At 53.2% G+C, this 18,193-nt stretch overlaps 1 protein-coding gene across 1 annotated transcript in view; it reads left to right on the top strand.

The window, feature by feature from the left end:
- LOC144951348 (DNA topoisomerase 2-alpha-like) overlaps window positions 1-18,193 on the top strand; it is a 49,894-nt gene that overhangs the window by 27,001 nt on the left and 4,700 nt on the right. The window contains exons 17-32 of the mRNA XM_078881562.1: window positions 1,178-1,270; window positions 2,541-2,655; window positions 3,206-3,327; window positions 4,206-4,354; window positions 5,616-5,847; window positions 6,633-6,767; window positions 7,353-7,553; window positions 8,224-8,419; window positions 10,233-10,324; window positions 10,681-10,845; window positions 12,381-12,464; window positions 13,163-13,363; window positions 13,681-13,819; window positions 15,591-15,752; window positions 16,646-16,868; window positions 17,958-18,085. Coding sequence (XP_078737688.1) covers window positions 1,178-1,270; window positions 2,541-2,655; window positions 3,206-3,327; window positions 4,206-4,354; window positions 5,616-5,847; window positions 6,633-6,767; window positions 7,353-7,553; window positions 8,224-8,419; window positions 10,233-10,324; window positions 10,681-10,845; window positions 12,381-12,464; window positions 13,163-13,363; window positions 13,681-13,819; window positions 15,591-15,752; window positions 16,646-16,868; window positions 17,958-18,085 — 2,437 coding nt within the window. The remainder of the gene's footprint in view (window positions 1-1,177; window positions 1,271-2,540; window positions 2,656-3,205; window positions 3,328-4,205; window positions 4,355-5,615; window positions 5,848-6,632; window positions 6,768-7,352; window positions 7,554-8,223; window positions 8,420-10,232; window positions 10,325-10,680; window positions 10,846-12,380; window positions 12,465-13,162; window positions 13,364-13,680; window positions 13,820-15,590; window positions 15,753-16,645; window positions 16,869-17,957; window positions 18,086-18,193) is intronic.

Here is an 18,193-nt window from a genome sequence, read left to right as displayed (position 1 = left end):
TCACTCGCCCGCACACTCTCTCCCACTCATTAGCTCCTTTGTTCGCTCACTCGCTCTCCCCTCGCTCGCTTGCTCGCTTACTAGTTCATAACAGCGATTCTTGAAGTACGATTCAGATTTATAATACCATAAAACAGTGATGGTGGGCAGCTCTAGTATCGTTGAAAACTCAACATGTATATCATGTTTTGGGAAAAATGGCCATAAATTTACGTGCTATGAAGAAGGTTGCCTCTTCCATACATTTTCTTTTTTTTACACGCTTTTATTTAACTCACTTCGTCTGTTGTATCCTCAAAAAAAAAATCTTGTAACTCAATTTTTACACACTTCCCAATGTCGTATCGACTGCAAACTTCGTATAGGTATGTCATACTGATGACAATGCTATATTCTATCATTAAAAATTTAAAAAATATATTTTTAAACAATCTTTTTAACAGCTCTAATTGTCCATGCTCAACTAACGTTGCCTGTAAATCACCACGGTCCCTTACGTCACGGCAAGCCTCGGGGAGCCACGCCCAGGGGCGGGGGATGTGGAAGGAGGGGAGGGGCGATGGGGGAAGGGGGCAGGGGGAGGTGCAGCTCGGACAGTACATTTCATTAAAGCGTGTTTTTGAGAAAAGTTTTTTTTTCTATTTTTTTTTTAAGTGTTGTTGACGAATGTGTAAAGTTTTTTGTAAAATTTTACTTGTGCACTACCATGCAGCAGGCACCCTCACCAGTTAATTTGTTGAACTCTTAGAGATAGCTTTCCACTTTATAACTCTGGGATTTGGCAGAATGAAGGAAGCAATGGCGAGGTGTGGAGGCGTCAATAATTAAAATGATTATCAAAACTAATCTGTCCAGGAGAGGCACACTGAGTCCCAGGACTCAGTGCGACATTGGGTGTTTTATTGGGAGATGTTTTTGGGTGATTGTGTTTATGTGCGTGGGGAGGAAACCGGAGCACCCGGAGAAAACTCCACGCATGCTCATGAGGGGAGTGCGGGGTGGGGGCGGCGGGGGGCAGCACGCCACCCTGGTACGCATGGACATAGATGGATGGAGACTGGTCGACGCTCTTGGCTGTGGCGACCTCTTGAACTTAACCGCCGGAATGGCACTCCGCCGTGATTCGCTGTCTTGGCTCTTTTTGTCCCCCACTTGCCCCCCCCCACCACCACCGTAGGCGTTCAGCAAGAAGAAAGTCGACGACCGTAAAGAGTGGCTCACGAACTGGATGGAGGATCGCAGGCAGAGGCGGTTGCACGGGCTGCCCGAGGTGGGGACGGAGGAGTGCGAGTGTCAATTTTCTCAGGTTGATCTTGTTGAACAGCCAGGGCTGAGAACTCAAGATACCGGGATGAGAGTGATGACCTGGGTCAACAAGAGAATTACAAAAGAATAAGAAGCGGATTATTAAATGGAGTACAGCGACGAAGCCGGCAGAATCAGCACAAAAGCGAGCTGTGTTGCTTTGGACAACAACATTTTTTTTGAAAATGTTTCACGGACCCAAATAGTTGTCAGATCAAAGTTAAATATTTAATTCCATGCAGTGCAAAGTCAGCTCAGGCAGATTATTTTTCGACTGGTCACAGCACTTTTACAAAATTAAGTTACGGAAACATTAAACGGATACAAGGTGACGATTTGGCTTTCTCTGGTCTGGCACTGGTGAGATGAGGCCCTAAAGAAGGCTTTGTCTGGTGTAGGCCAATCAGTTTCAAAGACAATGCATATGTAGTGACTAACTCGGAGATGATGAAACCTGGAGGCACTTATTTATTAACGAGCACCATCGGGGTTAGCGCATTTAATATTTAGTCCGTCTATTGTCGGCGACGCTACTTAGTTAGAACAGTCGGTGGGCTGTCTGACTGGCGGCGCCCCGAGATGGTAAAGATGGAGACGACGACGAGAAGGACGCTGCACGACGGGGATCCCACTCCCAACAACAGCCCCGAAGTCCCCCACAGGGGCCCCTCTTATGATGTCAGCATGGCCTCTCTCCGCCCCGGCCACGTCCCCGTTCTGGAACCTACCAGCGGGTTGCTGGTGGGCTCCTTCTGTGACCTTTCCTCGAGATCCCCCCTCTCGTGTCTATCCTGGCCTGCTGACGTCAGAACTGCCGTACGCCGCAGATCCCCTTTTCAGCCAGCAGCCGGCGCTATGCCAGGACACATCAGAGCATGTTTGTTTGCATGTTCAACACCGGTACGTGTGGTTCATGCAGTACTTGATTCCTTACTAAATGTCTCTTGGTGATTGAACATCTTAACACCTCGTGTTGTATTGCCACAAAGGGTAAAACCTATTCTTATTTTGTTCAGAGGGTGACTGTTGTTCTTGTATGCCAACAGACACAGATATATACGATGTGAAATGCAAATGCAGGTGAAATGTTACCATTGTAAGAATTAACGAATTGGCATAAAACTGTCATTTAGTTTTGGAGGGAAACCAAGGATATTGTTTAAAGCGACGGAACTCCGGGTGTCTGGGGGGCATTCATTTGAGAACGATCCCCTCCGCGTGACCATGTCGCGCAGCAATTCCTGTATGGCAAGGAGACCAAGTACCTGACCTACAACGACTTCATCAACAAGGAGCTCATCCTCTTCTCCAACTCCGACAACGAGCGCTCCATCCCTTCGCTGGTTGACGGTGCGTGGCTGTGGGCCTTGAGCGGGTGGGGGCGTGGGGTGGCATCTTGGTCTATAATATAAACAATCGCCACTAAGTGGCGGTGACATCACCACGGCGCTTGTGCCAGGCTAGGTGCACTTTAAGGCTCCGTGTGTCGAACGCCCGCTGCCAGGAGGTCACAGGACTGACCCAGGTGCCATGGATTGACTGACTGAGATGACTGGCCGATGCACCACCTGTGCCCCCTACTGTGCCAACGTGGTCCACACACGCACGCACACTGGCACCAGTTGGCCTGTCGCTGCATGTGCACCGCGTATTTAATTGTAGTCCTATTGCCTCAAATCAACAAGGGGAGTTGAACCGATTGAAGACCCGCCCTTCCTGTTTAGGCCCCACCCTTTCCTGTCTCGGCCACGACTTTCGTGAGTGATAGCCAAGTCGCTTCTGAAAAAGAGCTACCAAAGCTTAGGGGGCCTTACCTGCTAAATTTAATAATAGTTTAGTTCCAAGTAGTTTATTTTTCATGGTGTGCCTCTACCCCGACCCCCGTGTCCGCCCCGTGCAGGGTTGAAGCCCGGGCAGAGGAAGGTCCTCTTCACCTGCTTCAAGCGCAACGACAAGCGCGAGGTGAAGGTGGCGCAGCTCGCCGGCTCTGTGGCCGAGATGTCGGCTTACCACCACGGAGAGGTGAGCCGTGGGAGACACATTAAAGGTGGAACAACTTCCCCCTGCCCCGTTCCTCCCTTCTCCTGTCACACCCCCGACTCTTGTTTCCCCTGCAGGTCTGGGACTACCTCTCCCTTCTTTCCTTACCACCCCTTCCCTCCCCCAGATGAAAGCACATTGGCTCCCCGACGCGATTCCTTTGTGTGAAAGAGGCGATAGATGTCTAGCACCCCCGACACCCGCGGTTAAATTCCCCCGTCTTATATCGACTGGTCGTGTCGGGTCTGAGGGCCCCCCAGTTTGTCTGGTTTTTCTGTCACCTAAAAAGCAGCGGTCCCCAACCTTTTTGGCACCAGGGACCGGTTTCATTGGAGACAATTTTTGCACGGACCGAGGGGGGTGGTTCATCATTGGGTCTTTCCCCCTTTTCAAAGAAGCTCACCAGCGACGTTTGTTTTTTATTCATTGTGGCTAGGGGTTAGCAGCTTGTGGGCTTACCAAAACTGTGATTGAGACAAGTGCGCAGTGCGGGAAAGAGGCGCGGACGGAAGTGGTAAATAATAAAACAATGGGCGGGCCACGTGCGGACTCACCGCTCTCACCGCCTGCTGCTGTGTGGCCCGGTTCCTAACAGGCCACGGACCGGTACGGGTCCGCAGCCCGGGGGTTGGGGACCCCTGACCTAAAGCGTTGTTACGGGCCTATGTTGTTGTTTCATTAAATCCTCATTTGAAATAAAAAACGGAACAACCTTTGAGGTTCTTGGTTACAGGAACGTGGAATTGCCAACATTCCCTCCGGCGGCTGCCAGTAGAGACGGGCGCTCGCGTGGCCGTTTCACCGCCATCTGACGTGGGCCGACGTTGTTCTCCCCCTCCGCGTTTTGTCGTCTTTGGCAGCAATCGCTGATGATGACCATCATCAACCTGGCGCAGAACTTCGTGGGCAGCAACAACGTGAACCTGCTGCAGCCCATCGGGCAGTTCGGCACTCGTCTCCACGGTGGCAAGGACGCCGCCAGCCCCCGTTACATCTTCACCATGCTCAGGTGACCGCCACTGCCGTCAGCGCTCTCCCCGCCCTCTCCTGCCAACGTCTCCTCCACTCCCACCACTCCTCCCTCTGCTGCCCCTCTCTCTTCACTCTCACCACTCCCTCTGCTGCCCCTCTCTCTTCACTCTCACCACTTCCACTCCTGCCTCCTTCTCTGCTTCCACCACTCTCTCTCTCCACTGCCACCATTCCCTCTCTTTCCACTCTCATCATTGTCTGCCTCTCCATTCCCACCATTCCTCTTTCTACTCTCACCACTCCCTCTGCTGCCCCTCTCTCTCTCCATTCTCACTGCTTACACTCCTGCCTCTCACTCTGCTTCCACCACCCTCTCTCTCCACTCTCCCCATTTCCTCTCTCTCTACTCTCGCCACTCCTTCTCTTGCCTCTCTCTGTTTCCACTCCCACCACTCCCTCTGTATGTGTTGTATGTCTGACACTTGCATGTGTTGTGTGTAATTGGCATTATAAGTTTCCTCAATTGGGATTACACAGCAGCAATCATCGCCCCCCCCTCCTACTGGCAGACTAATGCAAATGAGACTCATCCGGGTCGCTTTGAGTTATCACCCTGGTTTTGATATTCCACGAAGCTCATGGTCCACCCTAAACCGCATCCACTGTACAAACCATGACAAAATTAAAAACTGTCAAGTAGTGTGGGACTGTGGTCATCCAGAACGGGGACCGTACAACGTGTACCTACGCAACGCCCCAATCCACAGATTTTGAAAGAGACATCACAGCGATTCACTACTTTGCTGCTTCTTATGCGGTCGTCTGGATTGATCACCTGAATGTGAAATTGTGGTTGCCGTGCGTGGTACATCAGCCATACGAAAGAATAAGATATGGCTAAACAAGATTAAACTTGACCAATAGCTCCTGGATCTGTTGAGTCTTGTGTGTGACACATTCTGCGTGTGTTACAAGCGTCAAGGAGCATAAACCAATCACGCGAACTCCGGTCACCCTCGCAGCTGCAGCGGCTTTTGGCTGGCCATCGAACAAAGACGGTCGCTGCATCGCGCGCTTTCAAATGCGCTTTTGTGGCCGTCTGGAATGTTCTTCCTTCCGATATTAGGAAGCCACTGGAGCTATGTACTTTTATATTGTCTATATTGAAACTAATTTCTTTACAACTGCTTTTTGTGTTTAGTTATGTTGTAATTTCCCCACACCTCCGATTATCGCGGTTGGCTACATCGTAACCGCCGCCGCTTCCACCACCGGTTCTCCTGCCGCCCCCCCCACAGCCCGCTGGCACGCATGCTGTACCCGGCCGTGGACGACAACCTGCTGCGCTTCCTGTGGGATGACAACCAGCGCGTGGAGCCCGAGTGGTATTGCCCCATCATCCCGCTGGTGCTGGTGAACGGCGCCGATGGCATCGGCACGGGCTGGGCCTCGAGGATCCTCAACTACGACACGCGGGAGATCGTCAACAACATCCGGCGCATGCTCGACGGAGAGGAACCCCTGCTCATGGTGAGGACGGCGTGTTTGTTTCTTCTTTTCTCTCACCGGCGCAACCGAGCTGCGCCGGGGCCACCGCCCAGTCAGCGGTGGCTTGTAAAACTACCAGCGATGTGAGACTGCCAGCATTGTGAGGCCACCGTCGTTGTGAGACCGCTGAACCCGAGCCGTGCTGCTGACGCGCGACGCCCAGCGAAACGGAGGGGACGCACGCGTAGGTGACGGGGGACGCTGCGTTTTTGAGTTTGGACTGACTGAAGTCGCAGGCGATGGATGCACTCCTTCGACTCGTCTCTGTCTTAAACAAATCTCAACCGCTCGGTCCCACCTCAATGGCTCACCCAGCGAGTGAGCGAATGGTACTGCCCCAGTGACTAAGTGAGTGGTACTGCCTCAGTGAGTGAGTGATACTGCCCCAGTGACTAAGTGAGTGGTATTGCCCCGGTGAGTGAGTGAGTGGTACTGCCCCAGTGAGTGAATGCCCAGTAAGTGAGTGGTACTGCCCAGTGGGTGAGTGAGAAAGAATGGTGCCGGACAAACCCCCACACACGGTGAAGGTGCCATGCCGGCCTTAACGAGCACTCACTGCGTGTATTTTCCTACACTGCGCCGGCGCATTCGTCAGTCTCCACCACACTTTCTCCCGCATGCACAGAGTCACAAAAAAAACATTTTCCTGCGGGCACTCGAGACCGTTATCCACGGGCACCCGTGGGCCCCGTGGTGTATCGAGAAGGACCCCGCCCTGCTTTTGGCCACGTCACTCTCATCTCTCGCTTTGTGTCTGCTAACGACAGGGTCCCAGGTACAAGAACTTCAAGGGCACCATCGATGAACTGGGGCCCAACCAGTTCCTGATGAGCGGGGAGGTGGCCGTGCTGGACTCCACCACGGTGGAGATCACGGAGCTTCCTGTGCGCACTTGGACACAGGTAACGCCACCTGGGCAAGAGGGTATAGGGATGCTTATACATCGGTGCAGGGATACTTGTACAGCTGGGCACACGGTGCAGACATACACGGACACGCACCTGAACTTGAGTACAGACGCCTATATAATAGGGTAGAACATTTAATACACAGGTACAAACACTCTGATAACACTTGGACACCTGGACATAGGTACACATATCTGGACGCAGGTACCCATATACTCAGGGACAGTGCACACACACACAAAAGTACAGACATCTGGGCACAGGTACCACATTGTGGGGAAGTCAACAGTGGATTTTGTCCTATGGATAGACTCGCCTCCCACAAAGGGGAATGTGGAATTTCCACCACTGGCTCTTGCAGGGCTGTAAACAGGAGATGAGCACCAATGCCTGAATCAATGCTCATTTGAGCAGGAGAGCGCTTCGACATTGTAATACGATCTCCAATGGTAAGGTCACTCAATGCCGTCACACGTTGGCGGCCCCCCCTGAGTGGTGCGTTTGTTTACCGCTGTACACGCTCAACCGCTCGCCCCCTGTGTCTCCCTCTGCCCTGCTCCCCCCCCCCACCACACGCAGGCATACAAGGAGACGGTGCTGGAGCCCATGCTGACGGGCACAGACAAGACGCCGCCGCTGATCTCCGACTACAAGGAGTACCACACAGACACCACCGTCAAGTTCACGATCAGGATGAGTGAGGAGAAGCTCGCACAGGCCGAAGCCACCGGGCTCCACAAGGTCTTCAAGCTGCAGAGCTCGGCCACCTGCAACTCTATGGTGCGTGCCGGGACCGGCGGCGCTGGCGGCGGTGGTGGCGGTGGTGGCGGTGCTGCTGCTGCTAGGCAACTTGGCGTTGATGGGCGGTGATGGATAGTGATTGGCGGTGATGGATAGTGATGGGCGGTGATGGATAGTGATTGGCGGTGATGGATAGTGGTTGGCGGTGATGGATAGTGGTTGGCAGTGATGGATAGTGATGGGTGGTGCTGCTGCTGCTAGGCAACTTGGCGTTGATGGGCAGTGATGGATAGTGGTTGGCGGTGATGGATAGTGATGGGTGGTGCTGCTGCTGCTGCTAGGCAACTTGACAGTAATGGGCAGTGATGGATAGTGATGGGCAGTGATGGATAGTGGTTGGCAGTGATGGATAGTGATGGGTGGGGCTGCTGCTGCTAGGCAACTTGACAGTGATGGGCAGTGATGGATAGTCATGGGCAGTGATGGATAGTAATGGGCAGTGATGGATAGGATGGGTGGTGGTGCTGCTGCTAGGCAACGTGACAGTGACGGGCAGTGATGGATAGTGATGGGCGGTCGACACATGTCGACAAACGTGTTTACACATGTCGACACATGTTGACAAACGTGTTTACACACGTGTTTACACACGTGTTTACACGTGTTGACGCCTTTCGACACACGTGTTTACACGTGTCACCGCGCGCAGGTTCTCTTCGACCACATGGGCTGCCTGCGGAAGTACGAGTCCGTGGCCGACATCCTGCGCGAGTTCTACGAGCTGCGCATCAAGTACTACAGCCTGCGCAAGGAGTGGCTGGAGGGCATGCTCCACGCCGAGTCCTCCAAGCTCAACAACCAGGCGCGCTTCATCCTCGAGAAGATCGAGGGCAAGATCACCATCGGTGAGCTCATAACGAAAACAAAAAAACGCGGCTAGTTTTATTTTACCAGGTAAGGTCCCACTGAGCTATGTAGCTCTTTATTTCAGAAGCGGCCTGGCCATCACAAATGATGGCCCAATGAAGTGGCTCATCATCATCAAGTGGATATTTATAGCAGCCAAATACTCTAAACGCGTAATGTGGAGGGAAAAAACCGGAGGACCAGGAGAAAATTCTATGCGACCACGGGGATAGAGAGACACGCAAACTTCAAATATACAACAAACGTCAGGGTCGGGATCGAACCCACGACCAGCTGGGGTTGTTGCCAAGAGGACAAATGCGATGCGATACAAAACGCCGTCTGCAGTTCCTCCTTCCTGGCACCTCCTGAGTCGTTCTTTCTATCTCCTCGAGAGCGAGTGGATACCGTGCTGCGGCGGCGGTGGCGGCGGCGTCGCGTCATTGTTCATGTTTTCTCAAATTAATTGCAACTGTGCTATGATTAGTCAAATTGATCGTGACGCAACATTTTTTTGGCCTTTCGTTTGTTTTCCCTTCTCCCTGCACCTCCGATAAGCACGGTTTGGCTACGTGCGGTGCTAAAGAAGTTCAACATACACACATACAATTGTGCTATGATCAGTCTAAAAACAAGTAAACCCGTAAAAACAAAGTTTTTCACTATAAATCCTTTATATGCGTGGCGGCTAGAGTCCTCTCGTCCTCTGGCTTGAGATGGCTGCCACCTATGGGTCAGATGATTGTCTGCCACCATTAAGCAATTGGTAATTAAATATTTAATTTGTTTTCCCTAAACAGTGTAAAATTTTGGAATTTTTTTTTCACGAAAATTAATTGTCACACTCAACGAGGCTGTGTGGAAAATGTCAGCTCGATTGGATCACGGGAAGTGGGTTAAAAAACGAGCGAAAGATTTGCACGGTCCTAAGCAAGCAAGCGAACTTAATGTAAAGGATTTAAAAATATATTCGCCTGTGGAGGACGCGGGGATCGATCCCGCGACCTTTGGCATAGGAAGCGAGGGCGCTACCAACTGCGCTACTCCGCCACGGCCTGTGGAGGGGTTACGTTCTGGGCTCTTACACTGTGACGTTCTTCCAAAGCCACGAATGAGTTCTATTTGAATATATGTAAAATTATTTTTTTTTGCCTAAAAAGTGTAAAATTTTGGGAATTTTTTTTCACGAACATTAATTGTCACGCACAACGAGTCTGTGTGGAAAATGTCAACTCGATTGGATCACGGGAAGTGGGTTAAAAAACGACCAAAAGATTTACACGGTCGTAAGCAAGCAAGCAAGCACGCAAGCACGCAAGCAAGCAAGCGAACTTAATATGAAGGATTTAATGATCTGCCTGAGCCAACTTAATCTTCAAGGAATACATTATTTAACATTGATTTATGTTAGTCCAATAATTTAGAATTTTGATGTCCCAATACGGTCAACGTTGCGAATGAGACACCTCCTGGCCTCTTTGAGCTCTCGCCTGATTAAACAGAATCAACTGGAAACTTGAACTCACTCACTCATTGTCTCACTCAAATCAATTACCCACTCATTCACCATCCCACCCACCCACCCACTCGGTCACTCGCTCAGTCACCCGCTCATTCACTCCGCCGTCTCGTACATTAACGGACTCGAGTTTTGGTGACCAAAGTCACTCTTGAAAGTGAGACTCTCCTGGTCTCTTTGAGTTCTCGCTTTGGGGTGAAACACAATAAACGTTCAACTTTTATTTTGCGTGATTTAAACGTGTTAAACGATCTGTCTCGTCCCAACCCCCCCCCCCCCCTCCCAACTTGCAGAAAACAAACCAAAGAAAGAGCTCATCCAGATGTTGCTGAAGCGCGGCTACGACTCGGACCCTATCAAGAACTGGAAAGACGCCCAGGAGAAGGTGCGGAGTTCAGATGCGAGCTGGGCGTGTGTGCGTTGTGTGTCTGTGTTTACGTGCATGCGTGTGTCTTGCTAACAGAACTTGCCCAAACAGTCTGTTAAGGCGATATGGGGGAGCGGTGGTGTGCTAGTGGCTAGCGCGCCGCGCTATTAACCCGGCAACCCAGTTAATGTGACCGCTGCCTTTCTCATTGCTCCCTCTCTGACCGCCCCCTTGTAACGTTCTGACCCCGTGCCCCCCTACTGGACATCTGTGACAAAGAGCTTCATAGCTCATCGGATTCCACCTCCAGTCTAAATAAAGATTCTGATTCTGACCGCCCCTTTTCTGATCCATCCCCCTTCCTCGCCACGCAGGCTGTGGACAGCGGCGGCGGCGGTGGGGGTGGTGCTGACAGCGACAGCGACGCCTCTGACGCGGCTGGAGGCACTGGCCCCAACTTCAATTACATCCTCAACATGCCGCTGTGGAGCCTGTCGCGTGAGCGCAAGGACGAGCTCGTGAAGCAGCGTGACATCAAGGTGCCTACCGCCCACCACCCACCACCCCCCCCCTCGTCCACCGGCCACCACCCCCCCCCCCCGTCCACCACCCATCACCCACCACCCCCCCGTCCACTGGCCACCACCGTCTCACCCATCACCCCCCCCCTCGTCCACTGGCCACCACCGTCTCACCCACCACCCACCACCCCCCCATCCACCACCCATCACCCACCACCCCCCCGTCCACTGCCAACTGCCCATCAGCTACTGCCCACAGCCCACCACCCATCGCCCACCACTGTCCCATCTACCGCCCACTGCCACCACCGCTGCTAGAGTTGCCCCCCTGGGCTCATCGTCGAATCAGATCGTCCGTCCATTCGACATCGGCGTTGTTCGTACAGCACAGGGCAATCACGAGGGGGCCATGCCACCACCCTGGTAAAATTTCTCGCCGAATATTTTCTACTCTATTTGAGAAGATGGCACTTGACGGATAGCCAGCAGGCCACAGTGAGAGGTATGATGGATGTGGTGCGCCGGGTGCGAGCTTGATACATTCGGGAGCAGGAGTGTCAGCGTTACGGGACGTGGTCGTGTCTACGGGAAGCGTCTCCCATTGCTGAAACTTAGACAGTTTTTTATTTCACCAGGTAAGGTCCACTGAGCTGAGTATAGCATACCTGTCAACCCATATGGTTTACCCGTATTCCTGTACAGGGAAATTGCGTTTTCTGGTCCATACGGCCACTGACAGAGCCAGTGGGGGGGGGGGGGGGGTGTGGGGTGGCACGTGCCCCCCCCAATGATCCGATCGAAATCCCTAATTTCCCTAATTTCCATCGGATCATTGGGGTTTATTAGTAATAAATCGGCATTTTGCGACCCCCACTGCCACTGTGTAGCATATTATTATGTGCCAGGGACTCTGAGATGATAGAACAATAGTCCGAGTCCATAATTGGCAATAAGTAACGGCAAAGCGGTTATAAGTGACTCGCAGAATTGTGCGCAGTTGCGTAAACAGAACACGACTTCCCTGAAGGCATCAACACCTTCAGCGAGCGCGATGCCGATCACACGATGTGGTTCGAATTCGACCCTCGATCGATGGCTGCGGCCTCGCCGCACACGCGTCGAATAAAAAGCAAGGGACAAGTCCTTACTCACTAACAACTCCTTACTTACTAACAACTCCTCTATCATTTTTCATTGCTGGAGGGGTTGCCCCCCCTACCTGAAAATCTTGGTTCCGCCATTGCATACCGCATCCAGCTGTTTCAATACGGGCAACATTTTAAAAATAATTTTCTTTGTTTGTGTTTCTCCCTTGTGGTGGGACTTTGTAGGATGAACGTTGAGAATTATAAGGGGCACAGGGTGACCAATAAGGTCTGAATTGGTCTGTATTAAGGTAGGCACTGATAAGGGCTTGACATGTACGATATAGCTCTTTGTCAAAAGTGACCTGGCTATCACAAATTACAGCTCAACGAAGTGGATTCTCATCATCATCCTCCCGTGGAAATGAATAGCAGCAGCCAAACACCGTAAACTCTGTGCTGCTTCAGGCCAAGGAGCTGTTGGAGCTGAAGAGGAAGAGTCCCTCGGAGCTGTGGAAGGAGGACCTGGCCACCTTCGTGGAGGAGCTGGACGTGAGTGGAGGCGCGGTCTTCAAAGTCACTGCCAAAATAGCGGCAGCAACTAGCACCAACAGCTAGGACTGGAAGTGATGCACCAGCTTCAGCATTAACCCTGATTTGTAGCGTAAAGCAGGTGCTGCCGTGGTGTAATGGTCATCACACTGGACTAGAGTTTGCCTTCCTTTCTCTTTATATGACAGTTTTCTTTAGGTTCTGCGGTATCCTTTGGGCATTGATCCATTCACGGAATCGGCCAAAAACTCTCAATGCAGGACTCTTCCGGAAACGAGTCTTGGGACTCAAGTGAGGCTTCGCCTGGGGAAAGGACATCATCACTATCGTAATTATTTATCAGATAAACTAAAAAACTAAACTTTTTTATTTTACCAGATAAGGCCCACTGAACTATTTACCTGAGAACAATCCAAGCGACCACGGTGAAATAGACTCGCAAACTCCAAATATACAGCAGTTATCAAGGTTGGGGATCGAACCCCTGACCTGCTTACCCGGCGAGGTACTTCACATCTCGCCACTGCGGTGCCCCCATTGTGACGTTGTTCACTACGGCTCGGGGATCGTAGTCATCATCGCTCCGAGATGCCCTCTTCAAATAATTGCTCGTGCCGCGCTTTCGCCCTCCTCCCACTGCCCGCCGTCCTCCCTTGCTCCTGCCCCCCCCTGCACCCCCCTCGCTCCGTGGGCGACAGCGAGTGGAGGCCCAGGAGCGCGAGGACGAGGTGAGTGGCATGTCCACCAAGGCCGTCAAGGGCAAGGTGGGCAAGCCCAAGATGAAGCGCCTGCAGCTGGAGGAGACGCAGCCGTCCCCGTACGGCCGCCGCGTCGTGCCGCAGGTCACGCTCGCCATGAAGGCCGAGGCCAGCAAGAAGTTGGGCCGCAAAAAGGTCAAGGTGAGGGCTTCACTCCTGCACCACCCGCGCTTTCGCGCCGCACTGGTTCTTCCGAGTGGTAAGCCGGTGGTCGTCAATGTTGTTGGTAGGGCGTCCCCCCCACCCACCAATCAAGACCACTGGTCCCTGGCACTCCGCCCAACCCACCACCCGCCACCCCCTACCCACTCCCAAATCTAAATTGACTAAGGCCACAATGCACAGAGAGGGCCAAAGAGACAAAAGAGTGAATCACAATAGTTGGAGTCTGCGCTGCAATAAACATCATGAGGACCCTGGTCAGGGAGACACTTTGTGGACGTTTTTGTGTTTGGCAGACGGAGGGCGTCGATGGAACGCCGGTCAAGATGGAACCTGGCGAGGACGGTGGCGGCGGCGGCGGCGAAGACTCCGAGTCCCGGCCGCTGGTCCGGCGCACCGCCAAGCGGGCTCCCAAAGCGGACAAGTCCGAGCCCGGTTTGTTTCCCTTCGCGCTCTTTCCGCTCCGATCCTACTCGACCGCTAGCCGCGGCTCGCTCGCCCGGCCAGCGAGCGCCGCCGCCGCCGCCATGCCGGTGGGGCCGTGCCGCCGGGCACCGCCTTTCGGGACGAGTGGCGTGGCCCTGGTTCCACCGCGGCGATGCCTGCACGTGGCGCACGCGGCTTTGTCGGCGATCAAAGTGGCGGTGCGCTGAGAACTTAGCGGGGGGTGGTGCTGGTGGTGGTGGCCGATGGCTTAAACCCAGAATCACACGAAGTTCCGGTACGGCATTATGAATTTTCCGAGCAGTCAGGAAATACACCGTGTGCAATTCGTATACACTGGTGTGTGTGTTAAGTTGCTTGATGTCTAAGTAACTTATGGCTGTCATTATCTCAAGTTGATACTTAAGGTCTGCCGCATACTGTGGTAATGTGTATTCATGCACATCTCTATCTCCATGGGATTCTTAGCCAGATGTGCAGAGCCTTACCCCACTAAGTCTGTCCGAGACGTGGCGAGGTTTCATTGAATTAAAGGCGCTATATTTATTTATTTGTAAGCGTGCATACTTGTACAAAGCAATAGGGTACTACTGTCGCACTGAATGGTTATGCGAAGAATTGCATCGGCTTAATTGGCCATCCTCTTTATCGACTGTTAGATAAGCTTTTACGTTCACCCGTGAGGCTGTCTTCCTCTTGCGCGCCTGTCGTGGCAATAAAGGATGTTTTCTCTCAGTCTCTGCTGTCCTGGTCTCTGGTGCTTATGAAGGGAACAAGAAAAAGAGGCTTCTTGTTAACGAGAGCGGCGAAGTGTCACGGCGTCGTTAACCTTCCTCAGCAAAGCAGGCGTTGCTTATTGTTAGGGTTCATACCAATCTCTGTAACTAGCGGTGACCGCGCTACCGCTGTGTGTGTGTACGCGTGCGGTGTGCGTACATACGGTGTGTGTGTACGCGTGTAGTGTATATACGCTGTGCGTGTGGTGTGTGAGTGTGCGTGCGGTGTGTGATTGTGCGTGCGGTGTGTGAGTGTGCATGCGGCTTGCATGAGTGAGTGCGCGTGCGGTGAGTGTTTGTGCGGTGTGTGTACTTGCGTGCGGTGTGTGAGTGTATGCGGTGTGTGAGTGTGTGTGTGGTGTGTGTGCTTGCGTGCGGTGTGTGAGTGGGCGTGCGGTGTGTGAGTGTGCATGCGGCTTGCATGAGTGTGTGCGCGTGCGGTGAGTGTTTGTGCGGGTGTGTGCTTGCGTGCGGTGTGTGAGTGTGCATGCGGTTTGCGTGAGTGTGTGCACGTGCGGTGAGTGTTCGTGTGGTATGTGTGCTTGCGTGCGGTGTGTGAGTGTGCATGCGGTGTGTGAGTGTGTATGCGGTGTGTGAGTGTGCGTGCGGTGTGTGAGTGTGCGTGCGGTGTGTGAGTGTGCGTGCGGTGTGTGAGTGTGTGTGCGGTGTGTGGGTGTGCGTGCGGTGTGTGGGTGTGTGTGCGGTGTGTGAGTGTGCGTGCGGTGTGTGAGTGTGCGTGTGGTGTGTGAGTGTGCATGCGGTTTGCACGAGTGTGTGCGCGTGCGGTGAGTGTTTGTGCGGTGTGTGTGCTTGCGTGCGGTGTGTGAGTGTGCATGCGGTGTCTAAGCGTGGGCGACCGCTGTGACTATTGTAAACGAAGGGGGACGGGGGGGGGTACGGCGCGCTGTTGTGCCGTGCCGTTGCCGTGCTGTGCCGTGCTGTGCCGTGTCGATGCCGTGCTTTGCCGTGCCGTTGCCGTGCTGCAGGCAGTAAGTCGGCGCGCAAGGGAACGTCGTCCAAGAAGCCCAAGAGGAACCCGTGGTCGGACTCGGACGGGAGCGATGACCTGGAAGACAAATCCGTGAGCGATGCGGACGACACGAGCATCGGCCTCGTGCCGCGGGAGAACGTCCCACGCCGGGCTGCCGGTAACCGCCTCTTCGTTCGTGGTCTCCTCCTCTGAATTCGTCCCGGCGTAGTTTTGTATTTATCCATTTCATGTGTTGCCGTCTCCCTGCACCCCCCCCACGTTGTGTCCATGTCTTTCCTTGCCCCCCTCCCTCTGTCGCTCAAAAACTAATTCATGTCTTCTGTCTGTGTGTGTGTCCATACTTGTCGGTGTGTGGATGTGTGTGTGTCCATAGTGGGTAGCGGTAGTGTAGCGGTTAGCGCGCTGCGCTATGAACCCAGCGACCCGGGTTCAATTCCCGCTCATGGCCAATACCCAGTGACAATTATCTGAATCGGTCCTGGGCCTCCCCTAGGTCGCCTCAGCTTCAAATGAGTACCTGGTGCTGAGTGTAAATATCGCCACTGGAGAGACAAAGGCGGTCGGGCGTGGTTCTGGCCACCCACCTCGTGTACCGTTCCGGCTTTTATAGGTGCTCGCTAACAGCACTTGCCCCTCCAGTCTGTTAAGGCTATTTGGGGGGTCTTTGTCTTTTGTCCATACGTGTCGGTGTGTGTGTCCTTACTTGGTGGGGAGCAGTCGTATAGCGGTTAGCGCGCTGCACTACGAATCACCTGAGTTTGATTCCCGCTCACGGCCAACACCAGTGACAATTATCTGAACTGGTCCTGGGCCTCCCCTAGGTCGACTTAGCCTCAAATAAGTACCTGGTGTGTTGTGTAAACATCGCCACTGGGGAAACAAAGTTCGCCGGGCGTGGTGCTGGCCGCTTACCCCCCCCTCGTGTGGCTGTGCCGGCCTTCAAAGGTGCTCACTAACAGCACTTGCCCCAACAATCTGTAATGGCTATACGGTCCTTGCTTACCCCCCTTCTCTGTACCACCTGCCCCCCCCCCCCGCCCCCCTGTGAAGCGATGACGCCCAAGAAGTTCACGTTTGATTTCTCGGACGGGGATGACGAGGACGAGGACGAGGTGGTGAGCAGCCCCCCGCGGAGGGTGCGCTCCAAGTCCCCCCCAAGCCCCGTGGCCAAGAAGAAGACCTCCTCCTTCGACTTCTCTGACAAGGAGGACGAGGACGACGTCACTCTGCCTCCACCTCCTCCGCCGACCAAGGCCAAAGAGGCCGTCGATCGGTAAGAGCGTGCGCCGAGATGGCTGCATGTGTCCTGTGGTGGTGGTGGTGGTAGCGGTGATGATTCTGTGGGGAGAGGTGGCGTAGTGGTTAGCGCGCTACGCTACAGACCCGGCGACCCGAGTTCGATTCCCGCTCACGGCTAACACCAGTGACGGTTGTCTGGACCGGTTCTGGGCTTCCCCTAGGTCGACTCGGCCTCAAATCAGTACCTGGTGCAGAGTGTAAACATCGCCTCTCGGGAAACAAAAGCGGCCGGGCGTGGTGCTGGCCAACCCACCCCCTCGTGTGCTGTACGAGCCTACAAAAATGCTTACTAACAGCACTTTCCCCAACAGTCTGTTTAGGCTATATGTGGGACCTTTGGTTTTGGTGGTGATTCTGATGGTTGGTTATGGTGACAACCATGATACTGGTAATGTATGTATATGTATGTTGAACTTCTTTCGCACCGTACGTAGCCAACCGTGCTAATCGATGGTGCAGGGAAGGACCACAAACTAAACATAGAAAGTAGTTCTTCTTGGTTCTTTCGGTAAAGTCACGTAGAAGGGAAGTAATAAAATAATAAAAATAAAACATAATAAAACAATTCTCACGACGTTTCGGCCACAACGCAAGCAGCCATCCTCAGGCGCCTGAGGATGGCTGCTTGCGTTGTGGCCGAAACGTCGTGAGAATTGTTTTATTATGTTTTATTTTTATTATTTTATTACTTCCCTTCTACGTGACTTTACCGAAAGAACCAAGAAGATGAATCCCTGCAGTCACGAAAGCTTTAAATCGAAATAGAAAGTAGTTCTAAAGAAATTAGTTTTCAATATAGATTTAAAAGTGCATAGCTCCAGAGGCTTCCTAATATCGGAACGAAGAGCGTTCCAGACGGCCGCGGAAATGCATCTGAAAGCGCTTGATGCTGTGATCGTTTTTGTTCTATGGCTGAACCAAAAACGCTGCTGCTGCTGCGAGGATGACCGGAGAGTTTGCGTGATGATGGTTTATGACTCCTTGGCGATGACGACGATATCGATGGTGGCAGCTTTAACGAGTGCAGCAGCAACAACAACGGTGACCACGGTGTGTGCCGTAGGCGGGCGCCGGAGCCTCGCAAGGGCTGGAAGTCGACGGAGTTCGACTGGGACGAGGTGATGGGCACCCCCTCTCACCCGCCGCAGGCGCCCGCCGCTTCCGCCACGACCAGCAGCCCCGCCAAGCCCGGTAGCGCAGCAGTGCCCACCGCATCACTCCGTCCACAACAGAGTTCAATCATCAAACTCTTGAGATCGATCGGTCGACGGATACATTAGTTCGTCACGCCAAGTCGGC

The sequence above is a fragment of the Lampetra fluviatilis genome, chromosome 62, assembly GCF_964198595.1.
Source record: "Lampetra fluviatilis chromosome 62, kcLamFluv1.1, whole genome shotgun sequence".
NCBI classification, from domain to species: Eukaryota; Metazoa; Chordata; class Hyperoartia; order Petromyzontiformes; family Petromyzontidae; genus Lampetra; species Lampetra fluviatilis.
This window is presented reverse-complemented; position numbering and strand designations above follow the sequence as displayed.